Raw genomic sequence first — 27,955 nt, 5'->3', positions numbered from 1 at the left:
CCATTATATTTAAAWAAAAAAAAAAGTAAAGGCTCACAAATATTTATGCTGACAGTATTGCATAATAAATTCATCACACAAAAAAAGTCACATCTGTTTAAGGTTGAGGTGAGGATAACTGATTAACCGAGTCAATTCTTATAAATTTACCTAAGATGAAAAAAAATAAAAAAAAAATGTTTAGGGTCTTAGCCTTGGGCCGACCTTCATCTCAGACAAAAATGTGATATCCAGTGTTACCAACACTGCTCAATGCACTGAGGAAATATTATTCTTTAAAGGTGAGGTGAGACTGACTAATCTACAAATCATCTTGCATCATAAATAACTAGTCAATATTATTTCTACATCAGTCAGTCACAATTTACACACAATACATCCCGGTTTTGATGCTCTCAAACACGGCCATGCTCATTCTGCGCTCTAGACCAGGGATCCTCGACTAGATTCAGCCGCGGGACGATTTTTCTCTTGAGCAGGGGGGGCCGGAACATAATTACAAATCATTTGTTGACCGCAAGATGCCCAAAAAGATATGTTTGACTAAAACAATCATTTCAAACCTTGCTTACATTTTGTATACGATCACGCGTCTCTCTATTATACTTTGGAAGAGATTTCTTAAATTAAAATCACTTGGTTGATTTCCTGGTGTTTTTAGTCTTTTATGTCCAACAATAAAAAAATATATTTTTACAATTATTTTCTCAGAAAACTTGGGGGGCCAAATAAAACCAGCTGCGGGCCGCCAGTTGGGGAACCCTGCTCTAGACCCCTCCCTGTACTGCATAGAAGGCCTATAGATCCTCGTGGCCCCGTGTCTCTGTCCTGGCTCCCTGGGCCTGTCTGTCCAGCCAGGCCTTTAGCTGGGGCAGGTGCTGGTCCATCCAGCGGATGTTGTCCTCAATGCTCTCATATGTCTGCTGGATACACCTCAGACCAGAACCTGTCTCCTCAGACAGAGAGTCAAAGAACCCGCGAACCTGGGGAGAGGAGACATGGGGAGACTGCTTACAATAGATCTTAAACATATCTACTATATACAGCTGAGTGTGAGCCTATGAACACACAGACAGTGGGGTAGTTATTACAGCTGAGGGAAATACCAACTGCTACCATGCACCTGCAAAAAAGATTGCTCAGTTATTACAGCTGGCAATACTATATAGCTACATAACGTAAGGTAATAGTAGTGGTATTATCAAACATAAGGTAATAGTAGTGGTATTATCAAACGTCAGAGTAGACAGACTCTTACCTCGTCCAGCATCTCCCTGGTGGAGTACTGGTTGGTCACACCGGTCACCATGCCTGAGATAGAGTGGGACCCCAGGTCAAACCTACAGGTCAAAAGGTCATGGGGGTTAGGTAAACAGACACCTTAAAGAGAAAATTCCAACTTTATGAAAATTATCAGCAACGCAACCAAATAATAATCAATCAGAGGGAGGGTTTTGCTAGCTAGCTTTGACACCATGCTGGACAGGCTAACAGCCAACGTTCCGCTTTGCATGCTGTTCTGAAGATACACCATGAGGGGAGATCTTGGTGATTCCTTGCTACAAGATAGTTTCTACTATAACCACGGCGTAAGATCATCAGACTCACTTCTTCACCAGTGTGTGCCAGTTGTGTCTGAGGAAGTCCCAGGCCAGCTTGTACCCTTTGGGGTTCCTGCTGACAGAGATGACCACATGAGGAAGGTCCTGAGTCTTCATCACCTCGCCCGCGAGACTCTGCTCCATTAACCTGGGGGGGAGAGACACAGGGGGTGTGAGGGAGAGGTCAAACCACCGCATCTGCTATGGAATGTGGCAGAGCTAAAGTGCTGTTTGTCAGACCAGGAGACATCCGGCAAAACGGTCTTCTAATGAAAACGTAGCGCCACGTAACGGTGAGACTCTCACGAACACGATGGCGTTCTCCGTTTTGCTCTACGACGCCCACAAACCCCACGGGACACGTCTGAAGGTCACCCGGTACCAGTTTAAAACATTAATGGGAAGTATGAAGGTAGTTTTGAGCCAACATAAAAGGGGTTAAATATGTGATATAGATTTAGAGCAGACAATTGAAAACGTTAGTCCTTATGTTTATAATTTTGGACGGTCAGTTTTTCCATTTATGAATGTTATTGAATGTGTTTCTATGGGCTATAGTAGTAAAGCCCAAATTCTAGATTTTTAAAATACCTACAGGGATCCTACAATTCTAAATCCAATAGCTAAATGATCAATGGTATGACCCCACCCCAAAGGTTTAGACTTTTAGAGGTTTTAATGCAATACAGAGCAGCAAGAAAGCAGAGCAGCAACTTCTGAGTACTGTAAGCAGGAGAGATAGTTCTGAGTACTGTAAGCAGGAGAGATAGTTCTGAGTACTGTAAGCAGGAGAGATAGTTCTGAGTTACTGTAAGCAGAGAGATAAGTCAGAAGTACTTGAAGCAGGAAGATATCTGAGTACTGTAAGCAGGAGAGATAGTTCTGAGTACTGTAAGCAGGAGAGATAGTTCTGAGTACTGTAAGCAGGAGAGATAGTCCTAAGACGTTCTTCATGTTAACCCACCGCTTTAGCTTGTGTTGCAGAGGGCTGATGGACAGGGCAGACTTGATGCGGCTCTTGACAGATGTGTGCTGCGAATCGCGGTACTTCTCAAAGAGGAAATCCCACCCCTCGGGGTCCCGAGCACCAATGGCAAACACCGCCAAGCTGACATCACTGGGGAGACTGAGGAAGAAGAGAGAGAGGGGGTTGTCCCAATACTCTAGCATGCTCTCCTTCTTTTCTCTACCTTTAGGACAATTTTGTTTTTTAAAATCATTGAATTGAATGGTTTGACCTCTGACCTCATGTTGCCGTCGGAGGCCCTCCACTTGTTGAAGAGGTGTGTGGCGGTAGCGACACAGGGGGGATGGTTCCTGACAGAGCCGAACAGCAGCAGGTAGCTCCTTAGAACCCTCTGGGAAACAGACCCCTCGTCACTCCACGTCTGACGGTCTATCAAACCCCGGAACAGCTCCACGATGTAGCCCTGACAAACAGATATTATATCTCTATTCAATCCTTCAATCAAATGTATTGATAAAGCCCTTTTTACATCAACAGTTGTCACACAGTGCTTATACAGAAACCCGGCCTAGACCCCAAAGAGCAAGAAGAAGCACAGTGACAAAAGCTCTGTCAAAAACTCTGGAAGAAAGAAACCTCAAGAGGAACCAGACTCTCTTACCTTCATCTGGTTCTCCAGACCCTCCATGTTTCTCTTCTCCATCAGTTTGTAGAGAGGGACCAGCTCCCCCAGACCCTGGGTGACAGGCATGATGTCTGTCTCCTTGGACAGATACAAAGACAGGTCCAAGGCTGTGTCCAGTCCTACCTTACCAACACTACAAAAGAGAAAGGGGACATGGGGTTAGGGACAGATACTGGGACAGGTCCAGGGCTGTGTCCAGTCCTACCTTACCAACACTACAAAAGAGAAAGGGGACATGGGGTTAGGGACAGATATTGGGACAGGTCCAGGGCTGAGTCCAGTCCTACCTTACCAACACTACAAAGGAGAAAGGGGACATGGGGTTAGGGACAGATACTGGGACAGGCTGTGTCCAGTCCTACCTTACCCACAACTACAAGAGAAGAAAGACAGGGTTAGGACAGATACTGGACAGGGCGTGTGTCCAGTCCTACCTTACCCACACTACAAAGGAGAAAGGGACATGGGGTTAGGGACAGATACTGGACAGGTCTGAGTCCAGTCCTACCTTACCCACACTACAAAGGAGAAAGGGGACATGGGGTTAGGGACAAGATACTGGGACAGGCTTGGTCCAGTCCTACCTTACCACACTACAAAGGAGAAAGGGGACATGGTTAGGGACAGATACTGGGACAGGGCTGTGTCCAGTCCTACCTTACCAACACTACAAAGGAGAAAGGGGACATGGGGTTAGGGACAGATACAGGTCCAGGGCTGAGTCCAGTCCTACCTTACCAACCCACTTCATCTGAAGACATTGTGAATGCGTACAAAGTCTAACCTAACTCATTTAAAAACATTTTGAACACATACCACTAGGGCTGTGGCGGTCATGAAATTGTCAACCTGTAACTGTCATGCAAACTGTTATGCATCGTTAGGCTAGCCTACAAGACACTGATGCGGTTCTTTGGAAAATCTACAATACATTTTAAAAAGTCTAATAAACTCATTCAATATAGCCTACACCATCACAATAAATCCATTATTTAAAATGTTTCAAAAGAACAGAATACATACTGATTTGTCCTTATGTTAGGTCCTGATCTGGCTATGCCATATGGCTGTGGGCTACACTAGTTCATTTAGCAGACAACATTTGCTTATAATTACCATTATTTTATAGTAAGAACAATACAATTGAACAAAGCTGAATAAAATAGAAAGGATATTTTCCCCAAAATGATTACCGAGGCAGTGCACCCATTTGGCTATTCTGTGTTGAGCGGTTAAAGTGATCATGTTGAAACAGGTCCTCCTATATGCTTACAGTTATAATGTAACTTTAGTTGTGATACAAACCTTAGGCTGTTGTTCTGATTTATAATATAAGGCTGCATGATGCAACTCTAATTTGAAAAAAAGTCTCATGAAAGGCATATGCTCAGGCTGCACACACTCCATCAGTCTCTCATTCACAATTGTTGTCCTTGATAATATTCTCACCCATCAGACTGTTCACAATTGAATCAGGTCTTTACATATAGCCTAATAATATATGTGATTTAGAACGGCCCACAAATAAAACACGGCATCCATAGCATGCACTCCAATAGTGAACGAGGTTACCCGCGGTTACGTTTTGAATATGCCAGGTAAACTACACAGGTTGTAAAGCAGATTAAATATGCTTCATGTTAAGAATTTAACAATAAATATAGCAGTATTAGAAAGTTGGGATCCTCTTTTAAATAGTGTCACGTCAAAACAATTGTTTTTGCACAATGACTGGGCTTATAAGAACACGTTTCACTCGACTCTGTAGGCTATGTGCTCTCCAACCCTGTTCCGAATCTGTAGCCTATGTGCTCTCCAACCCTGTTCCGAATCTGTAGGCTATGTGCTCTCCAACCCTGTTCAGAATCTGTAGGCTATGTGCTCTCCAACCCTGTTGCGAATCTGTAGGCTATGTGCTCTCCAACCCTGTTCCGAATCTGTAGGCTATGTGCTCTCCAACCCTGTTCCGAATCTGTAGGCTATGTGCTCTCCAACCCTGTTCCGAATCTGTAGGCTATGTGCTCTCTAACCCTGTTCTAGGGGTCCTATGCCTAAAGGGTATGCTTAGAGTTATTTGGCCACTTTAGTTGTGATACAAACCTTATCAAAACATATAKGTCTATGGGCTAGGATACATCATTATGCCTGCGACGATGATTTGAAAAAGTAGAAAAAAATGCATGTGCTGTTTCTTGCCTTAGACTGTTCACGCTGGACATCGAATCGGTCCATGCATCAACCAGCGATGAGGAGCTGGCTCTCGCTATGCAACAGTCTGCTCAAACTGAATGCCAGGGCTTTCATGTAGTGTTTCATTTGATTTTTGATAGTATTTGGATTGATTACAGGGAAAAGTGATTATAGGGAAAATAGAGCGCTGAGTATCAGGCCATTACTAATCTAACCAATCCGAAGACATTTAACATTTGGAAAAGTTTGTTAAAAAACTGTTTTAAACACAACCATTTGACATACAAAAATACACTGAACAAAAATATAAACACAACATGTAAAGTGTTGGTCCCATGTTTCATGAGCTGAAATAAAAGATCCCAGAAATGTTCCAAAAGCTTATTTCGCTCAGATTTAGTGCCAACATTTGTTTGTTTGTTTGTTACATCCCTGTTAGTGAGCATTTCTCATTTACCATGATAATCCATCCGCCTGACAGATGTGGCATATCAAGAAGCTGATTTAACAGCATGATCATTACATAGGTGCACCTTGTGCTGGGGACAATAAAAGGCCACTAAAATGTGCAATTTTGTCACACAACACAATGCCACAGATGAGTGTGCAATTGGCATGCTGACTGCATGAATGTCCACCAGAGCTGTTGCCAGCTAATTGAATGTTAATTTCTCTACAATAATGTTTTTTTAGAGAATTTGGCAGTACGTCCAACCGGCCTCACAACCGCAGACCACGTGTAACCACGCCAGCCAAGGACTTCCACATCCGMCTTCTTCACCTGCGGGATCGTCTGAGACCAGCCACCCGGACAGCTGATGAAACTGAGGAGTATTTCTGTCTGTAATGAAGCCCGTTTATGGGGGAAAACGAATTCTGATTGGCTGGGGTGGCTCCCAAGTGGGTGGGCATATGCCCTCCCAGGACCACCCATGGCTGCGTCCCTGCCCAGTCATGTGAAATCTATAGATCAGGGCCTAATGAATTTATTTAAATTGACTGATTTCCTTATATGAACTGTAATTTAGTAAAATCGTGATCAGTATACATAAAAAACGACATTGAAATAATACATTTTACAATATTATACACTGTCATGACAGACTGACCTGACCAATTGGAAGGCATTGTTGATGAGGGAAGCGCGGTCGTTGGAGCTCAGAGCCCTGTGATTGGTCAGCAGTAGGGAGGTCAGAGAACTCCAGCCTTCCCCCTCGTAATGGACCATGTAGTAACCACTCATATCCACGTTAAACTTGACCCACCCCACCTCCTCTGGTAGGTACAGCACGTCTAGAGGGGGAGGTAGTTAGTTAGTATACTGTAACTATACTGTTACCAGAAGAGACTAATGCTAGAACTGTTAGGACACAAACCACAGACAGAGACGCCTACCTGTCTTGGTCTTGAGCAGGAAGCGATGCACTGTGCTGGAGCTGCTGGTGATGTAGGTCAGAGGAACCTGCCACAGGAAGGCTGCATGGGGGGGGGGGGGGGGGGGGTCGAGGAGGTTTCAGTGAATGAGGGTTTGGTTATTCACAAACCTGAACTACCCACCAGCCTGAACTAACCATCTTCTACAAAGGAAATGAAACCATGATGTTTTCCTGATATCTAGTCCAGCTGCACAGTCAAAAACAGGGTTCAAATCTCTTCTACTGCGCACTCGTGACAGCATTCTCTCTCACTGACCATCTGTTCAATAAAACCTGGAATACGGAAGGAGTGGGAATTAATCTTACCCGTGTGTGCTGTGAGGGATGCGTCAGTCTTGAGGTATCTCTCCTGCTGGAAGTCTGACCTGACGACCCCTGACCTCTACAGTGGACACGAGGGGACAACCCCCTCCTGCAGCGTCCAACGTGGTCCATTGATGGCGCCTCACATCCAGCCTGAATCGCCTGAGTACCACTTCTACATCACAAACACAGCATCACGCAGCAGACACAGTCACGCGTGAGATACCACTTCTACATCAAAACACAGCACAGCACAGACACAGTCACCCTGAAGTACCACTTCTACATCACCAAGACACACAGCACAGACACAGTCCCTGAGGTTACCACTTCTACATCACAAACACACACGCACAGACACAGTCACCTGAGTACCACTTCTACCTCAAACAAACACACACGGGCACAGACACAAGTCACGCTGAGTACCACTTCTATAGCAAGCAGGAAAGAACACAGCAGCAGGACAGGAATACATTAGCCCACAAGGAACAATGAACACCACAAGACATTGACTGTTACAGTGGTGTTGACAGTTACAGTGGTGTTGGACTGTTAGTGTGTCTGTTACAGTGTGGTTCACGGTGACATAGTGTGGTTTACTATGGGCAGTGTGTTGACTGTTAAGGTGTGTTTTGACATGTTACAGTGGGTTTGACTGTGACAGTGGGTTGACTGTGACAGTGTGTTTCCACTGTGCAGTGGTGGTTCACTGGGACAGTGGGTTGACTGTTACAGTGTGTTGACTGTTAGCAGTGTGTTCACTGTACAGTGTGTTTTCAATGTGACAGTGGGTTGACTGTTTAGGCAGTGTGTTGACTGTTAGCGTGGTTGACTGTTACAGGTGTGTTGACTGTTACAAGTGTGTTCACTGTGCAGTGTGTTCACTCGTGACGTGGGGTTGACTGTTACAGTGTGTTGACTGTTACAGTGTGTTTGCGACTGTTGACAGTGTGTGTGACTGTTACAGTGTGTTGATCTGTTACAGTGTGTTCACTGTACAGTGTGTTGATGTGTAAGTGTGTTTGGACTGGTGCAGTGTGCTGACCTGTTACAGTGTGTTGACTGTTACAGTGTGTTGACTGTTACAGTGTGTTGACTGTGACGTGGGTTGACTGTTACAGTGGGTTGACTGTTACAGTGGGTTGACTGTGACAGTGTGTAGGATGGGTTTGCTGGTGTGTTATGACTTACAGGAGCTCCAGACTGGGCCTTTTCCTGAGAACAGAACCCCTCGTCTTTCAGTCTGCCCTCATCCAGATCATCTGACTGGCAGATCTGTTAAGACACACACATTATTGGCTTGGTTGGGTTCGACTCAGTAGTGTGAAAAGGGTGTGAAGCTCAGCTAGCTGTATACACACTCACGTTAGTGAGGCTCTCCCACAGATGGCTGTTGACAGTGTTCTGATAGCTGTAACGTCTGAGGTAGCGGACAATACCAATCTTAAATGCCTCTGGGGTCAGGAAGTCTCTCAGCATGTTCAAAATACACGCTCCCTGGAAAACAATAACACATGATGTCACAGAAATCCCCTCACTGACTAGAATGGAGTACTTTCAGAAGAGGTAGCAAACCTGTGTTCAAATACTATTTGAAATCTTTCTAGTACTTTGAGTGTTTGTTTTAGCCTGCCTTGAGATTCAGGTGAAGGGGGTTTGCACTTTTGGGGCTCTTCTATTGGTTCCATTGCAGTGAAGTATTTGAAACTAGGTCTGACAGATAGTCAGCATGAAGTGAATAGACTGGACAGGAGTCAGACCTTGGTTGATTGATTGATTGATTGGATGGGAGTCTGACCTTATCATAGGAGACATCGTCAAACATCTCCTGGATCTGAGTAGGAGTGTCCACCTGGCTGGAAACGGGGTGGGAGGAGCTTAATGAATCCACCTCCATCGCCTCAAAACACTTCCCTAGGAAGAAGTCATTCTGAGGGGGGAGGGAAAGGGAGGAAGGAAGAGATAGAAGTCATTTGTCAGTTAGTGATATCACAACAACCCTGATTTCCCTACACATACATCCAGCAGCCTGCCTATCAACTAGCTCAGTATTTGTTCAGGTACGTTTCTATACAAACTCTCTACTATACTCTTTCATTTCATACTAAATCAACAAAAAAAATACAGAAAATGAATATTAGAAACCAAACAGAGGCTTACCACTTGCAGCTCAGGGTTGGTGATGTTAACTGACACAAACTCCATGAACTTTGCAAAGCCCTCATTGAGCCACAGGTCATTCCACCACTGCATGGTCACTAGGTTACCGAACCACTAGACCAACAGGAGAAAGCAGACAGGGTTAGGACAAGATAGTCACTAGGTTACCAACCACTAGAAACAACAGGAGAAGAGACAGGGTTAGACAAGATACTCACTAGGTTACCAACCACTAGACCAACAGGAGAAGAGACAGGGTTAGGACAGATAGTCACTAGGTTACTGAACCACTAGAACAACAGGAGAAGAGACAGGGTTAGGACAAGATAGTCACTAGGTACTGAACCACTAGACAACAGGAAAGAGACAGGGTTAGGACAAGATAGTCACTAGGTTACTGAACCACTAGACCAACAGGAGAGAGACAGGGTTAGGACAAGATAGTCACTAGGTTACTGAACCACTAGACCAACAGGAGTAGAGACAGGGTTAGGACAAGATAGTCACTAGTTACGAACCACTAGACCAACAGGAGAAGAGACAGGGTTAGGACAAGATAGTCACTAGGTTACTGAACCACTAGACAACAGGAGAGGAACAGGGTTAGGACAAGATAGTCACTAGGTTACTGAACCACTAGACAACAGGAGAGAGACAGGGTTAGGACAAGATAGTCCATAAGTTACCACCACTAGAACAACAGGAGAAAGACGGGTTAGGACAAGATAGTCACTAGGTTACTGAACCACTAGACCAACAGGAGTAGAGACAGGGTTAGGACAAGATAGTCACTAGGTTACTGAACCACTAGACCAACAGGAGAAGTGACAGGGTTAGGACAAGATAGTCACTAGGTTACTGAACTACTAGGTAAGAAACAAAGAAATCTCACAATAAATGTAATGCATTACCTAAAACTACTAGAACACTGGTAACACTTTACATTAGAGCACAGAAACAAGCTAATAATTAAGCAATAAGGCACAAGGGGGTGTGGTATATTGGCCATATTCCACAAACCCCCGAGGTGCCTTATTGCTATTATAAACTGGTTACCAACGTAATTAGAGCAGTAAAAATAAATGTTTTGTCGTACCCGTGGTATACGGTCTGATGTTATAAGACTCGAAACACCCAGTTTATAACAGGGAATATACCACATGCCTTCAGAAAGTATGCACACCCCTTGACTTTTTCAACAACAACAAAAATTGGTGTTACAGCCTGAATTTACGGGTTTCACTTAGATTTTTTGGTCACTGGCCTACACACAATTCCCCATAATGTTCAAGTATTTTTTCTAAATGTTAACAAATTAATAAAAAATGAAAAGCTGAAATGTTTTGAGTCAATAAGTATTCAACCCCTTTGTTATGGCAAGCCTAAAGTTCAGGAGTAAAAATGTGCTTAACAAATCACATAATAAGTTGCATGGACTTGGTCTTTTACCAAATAGGGCTATCTTCTGTATACCACCCCTACCTTGTCACAACACAACTGATTGTCTCAAACGCATTAATATAATACATTCCACAAATGAACTTTTAACAAGGCACACCTGTTAATTGAAATGCATTCCAGGTGACTACCTCATGAAGCTGGTTAAGAGAATGCCAAGAGTGTGCAAAGCTGTCATCAAGGCAAAGGGTGGCTACTTTGAAGAATCTCAAATATAAAATAGATTTTGATTTAACACTTTTTTGGTTACTACATGATTTCATATGTGTTCATTCATAGTTTTGATGTCTTCACTATTATTCTACGATGTAGAACATAGTAAAAATAAAGAAAAACCCTGGAATGAGTAAGTTTGTCCAAACTTTCACTGGTACTGTAACGATTGTCGTCTGAAGATGAGGAATCATAAGTGAACATAAGTGTTCATGTTAATTTATTAAAAACAGAACACTAAACAAAATAACAAAGAGAATGAAACAAAACAAAACAGTCCTGTCTGGTACAGACACAAAGACAGAAAACAACTACCCACAAAACACAGGTGGGAAAAGGCTACCTAAGTATGGTTCTCAATCAGAGACAACGATAGACAGCTGACTCTGATTGAGAACCACACCCGGCCAAACACACAGAAAAGAAAACATAGAACACAATAACATAGAATGCCCACCCCAACTCACGCCCTGACCAACCAAAATAGAGACATAAAAAGGATCTCTAAGGTCAGGGCGTGACAGGTACTGTGTAGATATATATATATATATATATATATTATTTTAACCCCTTTTTTGGGGTAGGCACAAAAATCCCTTCATACCTCCATTCATTAAAAAAAAAAAAACGGTACCAGTTAACTTCAGACAAGGGGTCATAGAGCAAAACGAAGAACACCATCGAGTCTCCCCTTTCCATAAAGTTGTCATAATAGTTTGTAGCTCAAACCATTCAGACGCTACAGAAGTTTACATGTGAAGACCAATTTTCGGAATGTCTCATGGTCTGACAAACACCGCTCTAGCTCTCCCACCTTTCACCGCAGATGGGACGTCTCATGGTCTGACAAACACCACTCTAGCTCTCCCACCTTTCACCGCAGATGGGACGTCTCATGGTCTGACAAACACCACTCTAGCTCTCCCACCTTTCACCGAGATGGGACGTTCTCACTGGTCCTGACAAACACCACTCCTAGCTCTCCACCTTTCAACCGCAGATGGGACGTCTCATGGTCTGAAAACCGATCTAGCTCTCCACCTTTCACCGCAGGATGGGACGTTCTATGGTCTGACAAACACCACTCTAGCTCTCCACCTTTCACCGATCAGATGGGACGTCTCATGTCTGACAAACACCACTCTAGCTGTCCACCTTTCACACGCAGATGGGACGTCTCATGGTCTGACAAACACCGACTCTAGCTCTCCGCCCCCTTTCAACCGCAGATGCAGAAGTGCGACGCCGGTGGATGTGATGGATTGAGATGCATCCAATGCAAAAGATATCTCTAGCTTAAGCTGACTGATTTTGATGGAATGTTTTTGTTATGTAACTTAGATTGACACACCTGTGCGTCAATCGACTCTAGTGGGTTAATGTAGCCAAAGATTATAGGGTCCCCTAGGAAACACTGACCAACACTTTGGTTCCTATCCTGTCACAATAACTCCTCCCTGGCATTTTCATTTGTTGTCATGTCAAACAACACTGTATTCAAAGTGCCCACTATTATCTTCTAACTATAGAATTAGAATAACTATTATTTTTCCATGATCCCAACAGTTCACCCAAGTGTTTTGATCTAAATCGCAAGTCAAATCGCAATTGCAACATTTGCCCACATCGTACAGCCCTATGTGGCAGCGTGGAAATGATCTCAAATGAGTGCAGGAAATGAATGAAAATGCACTTTTTTMGGGGGGGGGGTTGAAGTTGAATTGAACAGTATAAAACAATGGAAATGGAAAGAGGCCCATTGAAATCACTTAAGAGTGTATGTGTTGCCACCCTGGGATCACTCACAACTTACTGAGGAAGCACATTTAGGACTTTTATTATTCAAAAACATAAAATACTGTCAAATACCCGTCATACATTAAAACTAATACTGTGATGTGGCCATATCGCCCAGCCCTAATTTAATTTTCAATAAATGTCCAAACATTTCTAAAAAGTTGTTGTCACTTTGTCATTTTTGGGGTATTGTGTGTGGATGGGCCAGAAAATAAATATATATTTAGTCAGTTTTGAATTCAGGTTGTAACACAAGAAAATGTGGAATACTTTCTGAAGGTATATTCTGACAAAGCATCTGATTGATGAACCAACAGAGGTTAGTCCCACTTACCTGGTGTGCCAGCTCATGTGCGATCACCATGGTGATGCCTAGCTTGTCAGAGGCGGAGCTCTTGTTGGGGTCAAAGAGCAGCCCAGCCTCTCGGTATGTGGTCAGACCCCAGTTCTCCATCGCACCCGACTGGAAGTCTGGGATAGCTGCCAGGTCTGGGAGGAACACACAGGAATACATCAGGAAATGATTTATTTAAAAGTCTACTTACCAAAATGTGTATTAACCATTATTAAACATAGACATACATTAGTATAAACTGTCAGCTAGTGCCACCTCCTGCTACCAAACGCACCGCAGTAAGTCTATGTGTGGTGCGTAGTGTCGGTGTGTTCTACTCACCCTGTTTGGGTAGAGGATATGGGATGTCAAAGTAGTCATCGTAGAAGTCCAACAATCTGACTGCAGCATTCAGGGCAAAGTCTGTCTGGTCGATCTTGTCTGGTACAGCATACACTGAGATCTGATAGGACAATACCGAAGAAGAGGTCAATCATAGAAATATGTTGTCGTGCACTTCCACATAGCAGGGACTAGGGAGCTATAATGACGTGTACGTATAAACGAGTCGTAGTCAGTGAAACAGAGAAGAAGCACAAGGTTTCAGATAGAACCTGATCAACAAGACAGGGTAGAGTCGTAGTCAGTGAAACAGAGAAGAAGCACAAGGTTTCAGATAGAACCTGATCAACAAGACAGGACACAACTCCCTTTTCCACGTGAAAGTTATTCCATGCACCTCATTTCTATTTGCAGGTTGGGCATCATAAGTTAACCTTTCATTCTGACCAATGAGAGGACTTCCTGAGAGGACTTCCTGAGAGGACTTCCTGAGAGGTCTTCCTGAGAGGACTTCCTGCTCACCTTGACTCCGTGACTGGTGGTCTTGCTGACAGACTGGAAGTCAGAGACAATGAAGGCCACCAGGTAGGTGCTCATCCTAACGCTGGTGTCAAAGTGGTCCTCCAGCACGCCACCTGGTAACTCTACTGTCTTTACCTGTGGAGGGAAGAGGTGGAGGATATGTTCATTATGACACCTGCCTCTCCCTGGCATTCAGACGGTGTGGAGAAACAGGTACTTTGAGATGCTCATAAAGGGGCTTGACAGGTGAAAGCGACACGGTGAAAACGTTTAAATGGATAGAATTTATTTGGCGTTCATCTGCCCCGTTTATCACCCGTTAATATATCTGTTATCATATCATCCTGTTAACTAGATCTGTTATACTATATGTAATAATATCACTCTTGTTAATTAGAATCTGTGTATATTCAACCTGTTAAGATACTCTTTTTATGTATACTAATATATATTCACGCTCTGTTAAGATAGATCTTGTTTCAGTATGAATCCACGCTGTTATAAACTTTGTCTACTTATAGTGAATATACTATCCACCTGTGAATACGATCTGCTACTTATATATAATATCAACTGTTAATAGACTTGTTATACTATTATGCCCTAGAGTGAATAGACTCTGTTTAGTAATATTTAATTATCACTGGTTCATAGATCTTGTTGAGTTATATTCACCTTGTTAAAGATCTGTTATATATTCACCTGGTTTAATAGATCTGTATATATATATATCACCTTAATCAGCGATACTCACCTGTTAATAGATCTGTTATTATATCAGCGTGTATATAGACTCTGTTATATATAATATATCACCTGTTAATAGATTGTTTATATTATCACGATTGTAATAGATCTGTTCTATCATATATAATATCACCCTGTGTTAATAGATCTGTTATATAATATACACCTGTTAATAGATCTGTTATATAAGTCACCTGTTATAGATCTGTTATATAATATGCCCCCTGTTAAATAATCTGTATATATACCTGTTATAGATCTGTTTATATATCACTGTTAATAGATTCTGTTATATATCACCTTTAATAAATCCTGTCTAATGAATTGTTATAATATCACACTGTTAAATAGATCTGTATCCATATGTTAATTCTTAATATATCACTGTTTAATAGATTGTTTATATATCACACTGTTATAGATCTGTTTATATATATATATATCACCTGTTAATAGATCTGTTATTATATAATATATATATCACCTGTTAAAGATCTGTTATATATCACCTGTTTAATAGATCTGTTATATATCACTGTAATAGATCTGTTATATATATATAGTATGATTATCACCTGTTAATATATCTGTTATATATATCAATACCTGTTAATAGATCTGTTATCATTATATTGTATATATATATATATATCACCTGTTAATTATCTGTTATATATATATAGATACTAGTCCACGAACTGTTAAATAGATCTGTTACTATATAAATAATATATCACCTGTAATAGATCGGGTTAGTTATCCTGCTTAATAGATCTTATATATATATATATATATACTCACCTCTTAACTATATCATATAATATCAACCTTTAATATAATCTGTTATATATCACACTGTTAATGATCTGTCTATTATATATATATATATCACCTTGCTTAATAGATCTGTTATATTTATTCACCCTGTTAAATTAGATTGTTCTATCATATAGTATATATCACCTGTTAAATTATCTGTTATATATATATATATCACCTGTTAATAGATCTGTTATATATCACCTGTTAATAGATCTGTTATATATCACATGTTAATAGATCTGTTAAATATCAAGTGAAGGAACTGTGGAGACCAGGAGAGAAAGACACTTGAGACTATTGAGATGCAGCCCGTGGTGTGTTTCCCAGGGTACCTTGGGCATGTTGGAGAGGGCGATGTGGCGTGACTCACGCCGTATCTGGATGGTGAAGTTGGCTTTGAACGCCGGCTCATCGAAACAGGGGAAGGCTGCTCGGGCACTGGTCGCTTCAAACTGAGTGGACGCCATAAACCTAACAGAACAGAGGAGAAAATAAAAGTGTCGTTAAGATATAAGATATACAGTAGGTCTAGGGAAAATGAATGTAAAGCTTATGATTGAGGAATTCATTATAGTGGCACACCGTTTAGCAGTGTTGTAGTACTCGATTCAAGGACTCAGACTTGACTCGGACTCAAGTCACGATTTTCCCGACCCGTGACTCGACCAGTTGTGACTGTTGTCAGAAAATCTCTATATTTTGCATAATTCAACATACGAGCTACAGCAGCAAATGTTAGACAGCAGTATTATCTATGTAGCCTTACCAATGTGCAACGCTGGAATGAAATGTAACTTAAAAAATGGTTGGACAACTACTTTTGGCACTACCAAGGGACTCGTGACTCGATTCGTGACTCGAACTTGGACTCGAACAATAAGGACTCGGGACTCTAGGTTTAGTGACTTGACTACATCACTGCTTCCTCGTGATCGTATCCAAATACAGGACGATTTGATCACTATAAGTGGTCGGTCACTTTCACTGCATATTGTTTTGGAAATGCACTGTAGAATGATTGACATGCGTTTTCAGTGCTCTAGGTGACCACCTATACTGCCCAGGGCCAATCCTGATGGTTCGTATTCTTACCTGACCTCTCCCTTGGTTGTGCGATAGGAGCTCTTGTAGAAACCGTGGAAACTGTCAGACAGGTTGGCAGAGAACTCCAGACGAACCGTGTACATCCCACCTCTGACCAGCAGCACATCAGACATCAGAGCTAGCTGATGGAAGGCTGGGTACTCCAACACCCGCAGAGGCCTTGAAGAATCAGAATAAGAAAACTTTATTGCCACGCAACAAATGTTACTAGGAATGTTATCTTGGTGTTGTAGCTACATAGAAGCACCGACAATCACATCCACATCAACAATTCATCCATTTACCATCAACACAGATAAAGACATCAGAATCAATAGAAATACACATGACAACCAGTGTTGGGTTCAAGTCCATTTGAATTCCAGTCAATTCAGAAAGTCAACCATATTCCAATTTCAATTCCAAAATGTCCTCCTTGAAAAGCATTAAAGATCATTTGAATTTCTGCGTACGTCCTGAATTGACTGGAATTTAAATGTCATTGACTCCAACCCTGATGACAACACTAGGTAGAAAAAGAAGGGACCCGATCATACACTGGCAGTGACCCTGGACCTTCCGGTGCCAAGAGCTCAGCTTTAGCTATCTGGAGTTCCTTGCTGTGTAGGATGATGGTAGAGGTGTCCTCGAAGACCTGGAGTTGAATCTGCACAGCTCCGGTGAAGTCTAGGCTGGTCAGGTTAGGGTGGACGAGGAGGTCATAGTGGATTGGAGAGACAGTTTCAGGAAGTCTCATGTGGATCCAGGGGAAAGGTTGGTCATTAGTGGCGACGGGAGGTAGAGGTAAGGAAGACTTGTCAGTGGTATCATGGACTCCTGGAAGCTGTGCCGCCAAAGATGGGGCAAAGGATATATGCAGGAGCACCAAGATGGTGACAGTTAACGTCGTCATCCTCACGCCTGAGAAAAAGCAGGAAGTCAGTAGTTTCCTACAGATGGAAGAAATTAAGTCAGGTTACATTGTAGCAAACCCGAATGGTGGAGCATGGTGGAGGTGGAGCATTGTTACAGTATGAATCATTGTATCACAGTAAATAATGTATCAATCAATCTGTAACATTTCTATTGAAGTGAATAGCCCAATAATGCACATTTGAAAGCTGTACAACACATTCAACAGAAACGCGTGGACATGACATTGCAAATGTAAAAGTTACGGTTACTTTCGATTTCAGCTCAAGATTCAAAACCTGTGCTATTCATTAAACAAAACCTTGCATTAGCCTATTCATCCACAATATTAGGCTAGCTAGGCTCCAGCGAAACGTACATTTAAACAATTTAAACAGCGAACAGTCAACTTGTAGATAGATACATTATAAGACATTACTGTACTTACTGTCAGGTTATCTGTCCGACTTGATTGTGAAAGTGAAAATAAAAAGGACCTGTACAGATTTGCATTCTGGGACAATCTGAATAACAGCCCGACTCATACTATGAATGCCCCATCACTTAAAACACCGACCATGTTAAGAGAAGCCTTGAAATAGGTGAGATAATGATTGGATCCACAACAAACCATTATTTGCAAACGGCTCATTTCAATACAGGAAGTCAAATAAACCAAGCTCTGTTTTGGTTTTGACCCGTAGTGCATACTATTGGCCACTAGGGGGKACCAGATAGCCGTGTTAGTTAATAAAAGTCTAGTGTTTCAGTGTTTTACAAGTGCCATGCATAGCCTACCAGTCCAACAGCACCACCTGACCTGAGCACAATATTTCCAGAATCCAAAATGATATTGCCAGTGAAATGGATGCTCTGCAATGACTACATTGACATTGAACTGAGAAAGAGGTCCCGTGTGGCTCAGTTGGTAGAGCATGGCGCTTGCAACGCCAGGGTTGTGGGTTCATTCCCCACGGGGGGACGAGGATGAATATGTATGAACTTTCCAATTTGTAAGTCGCTCTGGATAAGAGCGTCTGCTAAATGACTTAAATGTAAATGTAAAGAAAAGTACAGGGAGAGAAAGGAAGTCACAACACTGGTTTGTGCTAACTGCCTGGTAAATTAATCATGATTTACAATCAAACCACTCATCCACTTTTTGGGGAAGCTTCTCCAGAGGTTGGACAATGTGCAACAGTGAACAAGTGTGTGTGTGTGTGTTTCAAAGTCCATCACCTCTGAAAAAAAGTAATCATTAAACTTTACAGTGGGAATTGGGGAGGGCTTTTAAGGGCTCATTATGCAGACAGTAAACCACAGATCCTGCTGGACATCCTATTTGCACACGCCATTGTCTTTCACCCTCTGGAACTCTGAGGCCGATACGTAAAGCTTATTAAAGATCAGTGATACTATCAAGAGCAGTGTGCGGTTTCCTTTTTCCTTCACCCTCTGGAACTCTGAAATAGACTTCATCTGTGTTTCTGTGTTCAGGTGAAACTTGTGTATGTCAACCATTACTCAGAGACTTGGTTCTAGAGTGTTAGAGACCTGGTTCTAGAGTGTTAGAGACCTGGTTCTACTGTTCCAGAGTAGATCTCCAGGAAGAGGACCAGGAGGACCATGCTGAAGAAGGTGCTGCTGGGTAGTCTCGGAGCAGCTCTGGTGCTTACTGCAGGCATCCTGTTGGGGCACTTCGGCATCCAGAGGGGCTCCACCACCCCTGACTGGGTAATGGACGTGACCCAGGATGTAGACGAGGCTCTCATCCAGAAGTTTATCGCAGAGGTGGACAACATTGCGATACAGGAGAACCTCAGGTCAGATGCTGGATATCAATCAATCAATTGCTCAATCAGATCACACGCTGCTGGATACTTTACCAGTGTCTTTAGGTTTCCTTTTTTTAATCTCTAATCTTCCACATCTTTTTTAATCTGTTGAAGCAGGTCAGGAACAATATGGGCTAGATTACACGCACGCACGCACGCACGGGCACTGACGTGCACGCATGCACAGGTCATTATATTCTCCGCATGCATGGCACGGCACGATACGCACGCAATCTGGTTTTGGTTCAGGAAGTATTGATTCTCAACAGTACTTGCATCGGCCGCCACGCACACCACACTCACACTCACACACCACACACACAACACACACACACACCACACACACACGTCCTCAAGCGAGCATCTCTCTCATGATCGTTCCCTCGCTCCCCATGTGTCTCTCCAGGGAGCTGACTAAAGTGCCCCACATGGCGACCTCGCCAGGGGACGAAGAAGACGGTTCAGTACATGTTAAAAAGGTGGCAGGACCCAGACACAGGTCTGGACCAGGCCTGGAGGAGGAGTACAAGGTCTACCTTGTCCTTCCCAGACCCAACACCCCCAACAAGGTCACCGTGGGTGAGTCATGGCTTAGGGTGCGTCCTAACTCTAACCCTGGTCCCTGGCCCATATCATATAGTGCACTGCTTTTAGATTCAGCCAGGAACCCATGTAAAAGTCCACATGTTATACTTACTAGTACTAGTAGTAGTTGTTCTTTTCTGCTTGGTGTTGTGTGGCATTAGGAGGTAAACCAAGCCTTGGTGTTGTGTGCATTAGGAGGTAAACCAAGCTAGGTGTTGTGTGGCATTAGGAGGTAAACCAAGCTAGTGTTTGTGTGGCATTAGGAGGTAAACCAAGCTTGGTGCTGTGTGGCATTAGGAGGTAACCAAGCTTGGTGCTGTGTGGGCATTAGGAGGTAAACCAAGCTTGGTGCTGTGTGGCATTAGGAGGTAAACCAAGCTTGGTTGTTGTGTGGCATTAGGAGGTAAACAAGCTTGGTGTTGTGTGCTTAGGACGGTAAACCAAGCTAGGTGTTGTGTGGCATTAGGAGGTAAACCAAGCTTGTGGTTGTGTGGGCATTAGGAGGTAAACCAAGCTTGGTGTTGTGTGGCATTAGGAGGTAAACCAAAGCTTGGTGTTGGTGTGGCATTAGAGGTAAACCAAGCTTGGTGTTGTGTGACATTAGGAGTAAACCAAGCTTGTGTTTGTTGGGCATTAGGAGGTAAACCAAGCTTGGTGTTGTGTGGCATTAGGAGGTACAACCAAGCTTGGCGTTGTGTGGCATTAGGAGGTAAACCAAGCTTGGTGTTGTGTGGCATTAGGAGGTAAACCAAGCTTGGTGTTGTTGTGCATTAGGAGGTAAAACCAAGCTTGGTGTTGTGTGGCATTAGGAGGTAAACCAAGCTAGTTGTTGTGTGCATTAGGAGGTAAACCAGCTATGTGTTGTGTGGCATTAGGAGGTAAACCAAGCTTGGTGTTGTGTGGCATTAGGAGGTAAACCAAGCTTGGTGTTGTGTGGGCATTAGGAGGTAAACCAAGCTTGGTGTTGTGTGGCACTTAGGAGGTAAACCAAGCTTGGTGTTGTGTGGCATTAGGAGGTAAACCAAGCTTGGTGTTGTGTGGCATTAGGAGAGTAAACCAAGCTTGGCGTTGTGTGGCATTAGGAGTAAACCAAGCTTGGTGTTGTGTGGCATTAGGAGGTAAACCAAGCTTGGTGTTGTGTGGCATTAGGAGGTAAACCAAGCTAGTGTTTGTGTGGCATTAGGAGGTAAACCAGCTTGTGTTGTGTGGCATTAGGGGTAAACCAAGCTTGGTGTTGTGTGGCCATTAGGAGGTAAACCAAGCTTGGTGTTGTGTGCATTAGGGTAACCAAGCTTGTGTTGTGTGGCATTAGGAGGTAAACCAAGCTTGGTGTTGTGTGGCATTAGGAGGTAAACCAAGCTTGGTGTTGTGTGGCATTAGGAGGTAAACCAAGCTTGGTGGTTGTGTGGCATTAGGAGGAAACCAGCTGTGTTGGTGGGCAATTAGGAGTAAACCAAGCTTGGTGTTGTGTGGCATTAGGAGGTAAACCAAGCTTGGTGTTGTGTGGCATTAGGAGGTAAACCAAGCTTGGTGTTGTGTGGCATTAGGAGGTAAACCAAGCTTGGTGTGTTGGCTTAGAGGTAACCAAGCTTGGGTTGTGTGGCATTAGGAGGTAAACCAAGCTTGGTGTTGTGTGGCATTAGGAGGTAAACCAAGCTTGGTTGTGTGTGGCATTAGGAGGTAAACCAAGTAGGTGTTGTGTGGCATTAGGAGGTAAACCAAGCTATGTGTTGTGTGGCATTAGGAGGTAAACCAAGCTTGGGTGTTGTGTGGCATTAAGGAAGGTAAACAAGCTAGGTGTTGTGTGGCATTAGGAGGTAAACCAAGCTTGGTGTTGTTGTGTGGCATTAGGCGGTAAACCAAGCTAGGTGTTGTTGGCATTAGGAGGTAAAACCAAGGCTAGGTGTTTGTTGGCATTAGGAGGTAAACCAAAGCTTGGTGTGTGTGGCATTACGGAGGTAACCAAGCTTGGTGTTGTGTGGCATTAAGGAGGTAAACCAAGCTAGTGTTGTGTTGCATTAGAGAGGTAAACCAAGCTATGTGTTGTGTGGCATAGGGAGGTAAAACCAAGCTTGGTGTTTTAGTGGGCGGGTGGCATCTAGGACGGGTGTAAACCAAGCTTGGTGTTGTGTGGCATTAGGTAGTAAATAACAAGCTTTGGTGTTGTGTTGTGCATTAGAGGCGTTAAACCAGAACTGTGGTGTGGTGTGTGCATTAGGAGTAAACCTACAGTACAACAGAACATTGGTGTTGTGTGGCATTAGGCAGGTTAAACGCCACAGCTTGGTGTTGTGTGCATTTAGGAGCAGTAACCAAGCTGGTGTTGTGTGCATTAGGAGGTTAACCATGCTTGGCCGTGTGTGGCATGTAGGAGGTAAACACCTTTGGATGACGAATCAACCCGATTGGTGTTGGTGTGTGTGGCATTAAAGAGGTAAAACCAGCTTGGTGTTGTGTGGCTGCATTTTAGGAGGTAAACCAAGCTATGGTTGTGTGGCATTAGAGGTAAAACCACAGCTTGTGGTGCTGTGTGCATTTAGGGGTTAAACCAAGCTTGGGTTTGTGGTGCAATTAGGAGGTAAAAACCAAGCTTGGTGTGTGGTGGCATAAAAGTGGGTAAAATCATGCCTAGGTGTTGTGTGGCAATTCTAGGTCGGTAAACCAAGCGGTGTTGTGTGCCATTAGGAGGTAAATCCAAGCTTGGTGTTGGTGGGTTGGCCACTTAGGGCGAGGTAAAGCCAAGGCTTGTTGGTTGTGTGGCACCATTAGGGTTAGGGTCAAACCAAGCTTGGTTGTGTTGTTGGCATTAGGAGTTAAACAACAAGCTTGGTGTGTGTGGCATTAGGAGGTAAACCAAGCTTGGTGTTGTGTGGCATTAGAGGTAAAACCAAGGCTTGTGCTGTGTGTATTAGACTTACAAGTGGGTGGCATGTGGAGGTAAACCAAGCTTGGCTTGTGTGTGGCATTAGGGAGGTAAACCAAGCTTGGTGTGTGTGCATTAGGAGGTAACCCAAGCTTGGTGTTGGTGTGGCGAGAATTAAGGAGGTAAACCAAGCTTAGGTGTTGTGTGGCATTTAAGAGGTAACCAGCTATTGTGTTGTGTGGCATTGAGGAGTAAACCGAAGCTTGGTGTTGTGTGGCATTAGGAGGTAAACCGACAGCTAGGTTGTTGTTGTGGCATTAGAGGTAAACCAGCTTGGTGTTTGTGTGGCATTAGGCGTAAACCAAGCTAGGTGTTGTATGGCATTTAGAGGTAAACCAGGCTAGGTGTTGTGTGGCATTAGGAGGTAAACCAGGCTAGGTGTTGTGTGGCATTAGGAGCTGAAGTAGTCCATGTTACTCTGTGTATTATGTTTTATACTCCTTGTCAAATGTCTTTGGTTGTTATTATTTCTATGGATATGATTTTTCCTCAAAATCAATATTTTCCTACTACTGTGTGTGTTGCAGTGAGCCCGTCTGATTCTGTCCTGTACACTGCCAGAGAGAAGGAGAAGGCATATAGTTCAGACCAGGAGGATCCTGAGGTGGTTCAGCCCTATGCAGCCTACGCTCCCGCCGGACACCCAAAGGTAGGTCTTTACCCACCAACACACAGACAGGCAGACCAGGAGGATCCTGAGGTGGTTCAACCGACACCCCCTGCAGGACACCAAAAGGTAGGTCTTTACCCACCAACACACAGACAGGGAGACCAGGAGGATCCTGGGCCTGTGCAGCAGACGCCCCCTGCAGGACACCCAAAATGTCAATTTCTTAACCACATCCAAGATCCAAGGATGGTTATGTTCTTTATGTTATCTTCTCCACAGTTTATCAGTTCAATGACCTGTTCTGGGTCGAACAACTCACCGTAAGCTAGTTATTTAGAATGATACCGTGTCTGTGTATAGACAATATGTGGACGGACGGACAGGACAGATGGAAAGAAAAGGTGTCTTTCATGATCTCTCTTTGTTCCCGAGGTTATTGGTTAACCCGTTTTATTTAGTTCATGTCATAAATGTCACCTCTCTGTGCCACCCACTGCATCGTCAAGGCACGACCTTTGAGGTTGTTGTTAAAATCTTATTAAGATTTTAGATAATCCGCTCAAGGTCAAAAGGGAAGATGTTTTATGATGTGTCTCATCAGATAACATTAGAATTTCTCTATTGCGTTGTGGGTAAATTGCCACATCTCTTAGTCAAAACTCTAAATAGAGGATTAAAAAGGCAGTTGTTTCAAAACTCTAAGCACACTTTCACTCGACTAAGTACAACACAAAATCATACAGTCACTTTTTCACCAAACTTAATCAATGTTTCATCTAGAAATACATGTTTCACATTGCAATACATGTTCATATAAAGTAATTTCCTTTCGCAAAGCTCACATTACTTTTTGATATGCTTCTCTTATTTTTTGTTAAAATATATTTTCCTATTACATAATCCGGCTGCTCCTAACCGATGATCAGTTAAACGTTTGGTGAACCTATAGATTTGACATGTAAACTGGTTTGTCTACAACAGAGTTTGAGGGGTTCCCACTACTCTAGTGAAATTACATTGTCCAACACTGTACTGTAATAAACGCCATCTACATAGCAGATGCTTTGATCCAAAGTGACGACAATCCACACATTTTGGTATGTGATCCCAGTGGGAATTGAACCCACGACTCTGGTGTTGCTAGTGCCATACTCTTATGAAATGAGCCACTGTACAGGACCACTACAATGCTTAATTTTTTTATTCAATCCAATTAAGTGTATAAACTCTGGATGACTAACAGGAGGCGCTGTTTAAAAACTATAGAAATTAATTTATTAACGTCTACATTCGTATTCGACACTTTTATTCTATTACAGACATCTTACTGCGTACTTTTAAGATGATATTATATGAGCTACATTTTCCTCAAAGTTTTTTTGTTTGTTTAGAGTACCAATGTTACTGTCCCCACTACAACAACAAAAATACTTAAATACATGTAATTTTGTCCTTGAAACATTCAATTGAAATACTGTAGAATTCCATTAATTCCAATGGAGGACGGCTCCTTCTGGGGAGTGCCAATATGGCCGAACGGTGGCTTCAAAGCGTCTCAACGGCCATTATATAGCGTCGGCAATCTAGTGTTTATGTGCATAATCGTTTCAATCGCTTTGGTGCTATTTACTCAAGGCTTGATGGGCAACTAGTGCCTGCTAAACATTATGTTTCTTTCATTTAATTTAATTTATTTCATTTGATTACAGTACATCTATGTTGTAATTATATCTGAACAAAAAATTGATGTTCAGTCAATTTTAATAGGAGGTGCAAGTATGTTGCCTAATGTGAAAACAATGTAATATCCTGTAATCTACTGTACTGTACATTCAAAGGGCAATTTTGAAAACCTGTATCTCAAGTCTTTTGCTATTGAATGAACTAGTTGTTATTATATTTCACAGTAACTTCTATTTTGGACCAATGGTTGTGTGGTGAAAAATGTCTACAAACAAAATGAATGCACAATGAAAAGTTTWGAACGTTAGACCGTTACAAGTCGTACCAGTTTGGAGTATTTGTACTCAGAGTTTAGAACTTTCACCACATACACGTACTTGTGAAATCCAAAGTGATAAAACTGTAACGATGATATAGAAAAATAATAAATAATATGTTACGCTTGTGGTGGCTATCTCCTGGTATTGTCTACTGATACCAGACTGATATCTACTACAATCTACTGATCACTCAGATATCAGTTTGATATCTCCTACAGTCGTTTGATATCGGTCTTAGTTTTAGATTGAGGTAGATTGTGGTTCAATGATTGCGAGTGTGTGTGTGTGTTCAGGGGAGACTGGTCTACGCCAATCAAGGGAAGCCCAGTGACTACTTCCTACTCAACCAGACCTTGGACCTGACAGGGACCATCGCTATCACCAGATATGGAGGAGAGGGGAGAGCAGGGAAGGTGAATCCATTACATGATTTTTTTGTTTTTGGGATGACATTTGGTTGGTCAGAATTCCATGCAAATATTCAGACTCCTAGGGTAAATATTCACTCATAGGGTAAATATTCAGACTTCTATTGTAACTATGGTACTTTACATCACTTGTAGCCTACTGTAATTTGAAACATTAAAAAAATGACAAAAATCCTGTAAGAAATGGTTCACATACAATGCCTTCAGTAAGTATACACACCCTTTGGCTTTTTCCACGTTTTGTTGTGTTACAGCCTGACTTTAAAATGGATTACATTGAGATGTTCTGTCACTGGCCTACACACAATACCCCATCATGTCAAAATGGAAATATATATACATTTTATTTGTTACAAATTAATTAAAAATGAAAAGCTGAAATGTCTTGAGTCAATATGTATTCAACCCCTTCGTTATGGCAAGCCTAAAGTTCAGGAGTAAAAATTGCTTAATAAGTCACATAATAAGTTATATGGATTCACTCAGTGTGTTTAACATTATTCTGTACCCCAAACATACTGGTCCCTCAGTCGAGCAGTGAATTTCAAACACAGATTCAACCACAAAGACCAGGGAGGTTTTTCCAATGCCTCGCAAAGAAGGGCACCTATTGGTAAAAAGCAGACATTGAATATTCCTTTGAGCACGGTGAAGTTATTAACTACACTTTGGAGGGTGTATCAATACCCCCAGTCACAACAAAGATACAGGCATCCTTCCTAACTCAGTTGCCGGAGAGGAAGGAAACTGCTCAGGGATTTCACCATGAGGCCAATGGTGACTTTAAAACAATTACAGAGTTTAATGGCTGTGAATGGAGAAAACTGAGGATGGATCAACAACATTGTAGTTACTCCACAATAATAACCGAATTGACAGAGTGAAAAGAAGAAAGCTTGGATGGAATACAAATATTCCAAAACATACATCCTGTTTGCAACAAGGCCCTAAAGTAAAACTCCCAAAAATGTGCCAAAGAAATTAACTTTTTGTCCTGAATACAAAGCAGATTATGTTTTGGGGCAAAATCCAACATCTTCACTGAGTACAACTCTTCAATTTTCCAGCATGGTAGGTGGCTGCATCCATGTTATGGGTATGCCTTGTCATCGCAAGGACTAGAGCGATTTTTATGGCTAAAAATAATCAAGTAGAGCTAGCACACAGGCCAAAATCCGTAAGGGAAACATAGTTGCGTGCAGCCTTGCTTTCCAACAGACACTGGAGGACAAATTCACCTTCGAGGACAATAACCGCCGAAACAAAGGCCAAATACTACACTGGAGTTGCTTACCAAGATGACATTGAATGTCCCTAAGTAGCCTAGTTAAATTTTGACTTAAATCGTCTTGAAAACCTATGGCAAGCTTGAAGAATTTTGAAAAGAATAATGTACAAATATTATACAATCACGGTGTGGAACACTTTTAGAGATTACCCAGAAAGACACAGCTGTAATCGCTGCCAAAGGTGATTCTAACATGTATGACTCAGGGGTTTGAATAATTATTTAATCAAGATATTGTATATTATGGTTTTTTTATATATATATATTTTTACAAATGTTAGAATTTTCTCTTCCACTTTGCACTTACAGAGTATTTTGTTTAGAATCGTTGACAGAAAAAATGACAATTTAATCCATTTTAATTTCACTTTGTAACACAACAAAATGTGGAAAAAGTCAAGGGATGCGAATACTTTCTGAAGGTACTCGTACATATACGAGTGTAAAAGAAGGAAGATTTTCAAAGTATGTGAACAAGGCATGTGTCCAAAATGGTACCCTGGCCACCAAAATAAAATTGGTTCTGTGAAGGGTCCAGAAAATGTATTTGGTCGTGGCAAATGTTCTTAAAAACAAAAACTGCCCAGTCGTGGTGATGATTATGGAATGTTTGTATTAACCATTAAAAAAAACAGACAAAATGTGTTCTGGGAACGAACATCAGGTGAATGTTTTTGCACCCAAAATAAACACATTGTAGAATCTCCC

General features: G+C 42.4%; 2 protein-coding genes across 2 annotated transcripts in view; one reads left to right on the top strand and one right to left on the bottom strand.

The window, feature by feature from the left end:
* Nucleotides 1–20: 20 nt before the first annotated feature.
* On the bottom strand, nucleotides 21–18,269 carry erap1b (endoplasmic reticulum aminopeptidase 1b). Its single transcript, XM_024136167.2, is given in 22 exon segments — nucleotides 21–983; nucleotides 1,259–1,340; nucleotides 1,609–1,749; nucleotides 2,566–2,727; nucleotides 2,847–3,031; nucleotides 3,230–3,386; nucleotides 6,553–6,736; nucleotides 6,839–6,919; nucleotides 7,186–7,234; nucleotides 7,236–7,280; nucleotides 7,283–7,357; nucleotides 8,377–8,460; nucleotides 8,551–8,682; nucleotides 8,984–9,115; nucleotides 9,346–9,459; nucleotides 13,148–13,302; nucleotides 13,490–13,610; nucleotides 14,012–14,146; nucleotides 15,913–16,051; nucleotides 16,673–16,843; nucleotides 17,221–17,613; nucleotides 18,024–18,269. Coding segments are annotated over 21 exon segments (2,886 nt in total). The 5' UTR covers nucleotides 17,577–17,613; nucleotides 18,024–18,269; the 3' UTR covers nucleotides 21–797.
* Nucleotides 18,270–18,899: 630 nt separating this feature from the next.
* naaladl1 (N-acetylated alpha-linked acidic dipeptidase like 1) overlaps nucleotides 18,900–27,955 on the top strand; it is an 18,337-nt gene continuing 9,281 nt past the window's right edge. Inside the window, 6 exon segments of the mRNA XM_070438345.1 lie at nucleotides 18,900–19,398; nucleotides 19,817–19,862; nucleotides 19,864–19,924; nucleotides 19,927–19,989; nucleotides 23,446–23,567; nucleotides 25,825–25,944. Coding sequence (XP_070294446.1) covers nucleotides 19,202–19,398; nucleotides 19,817–19,862; nucleotides 19,864–19,924; nucleotides 19,927–19,989; nucleotides 23,446–23,567; nucleotides 25,825–25,944 — 609 coding nt within the window. The 5' untranslated portion in view covers nucleotides 18,900–19,201.

This window comes from Salvelinus sp. IW2-2015, unplaced genomic scaffold (genome assembly GCF_002910315.2).
Source record: "Salvelinus sp. IW2-2015 unplaced genomic scaffold, ASM291031v2 Un_scaffold793, whole genome shotgun sequence".
Classification (NCBI taxonomy): Eukaryota; Metazoa; Chordata; class Actinopteri; order Salmoniformes; family Salmonidae; genus Salvelinus; species Salvelinus sp. IW2-2015.
This window is presented reverse-complemented; position numbering and strand designations above follow the sequence as displayed.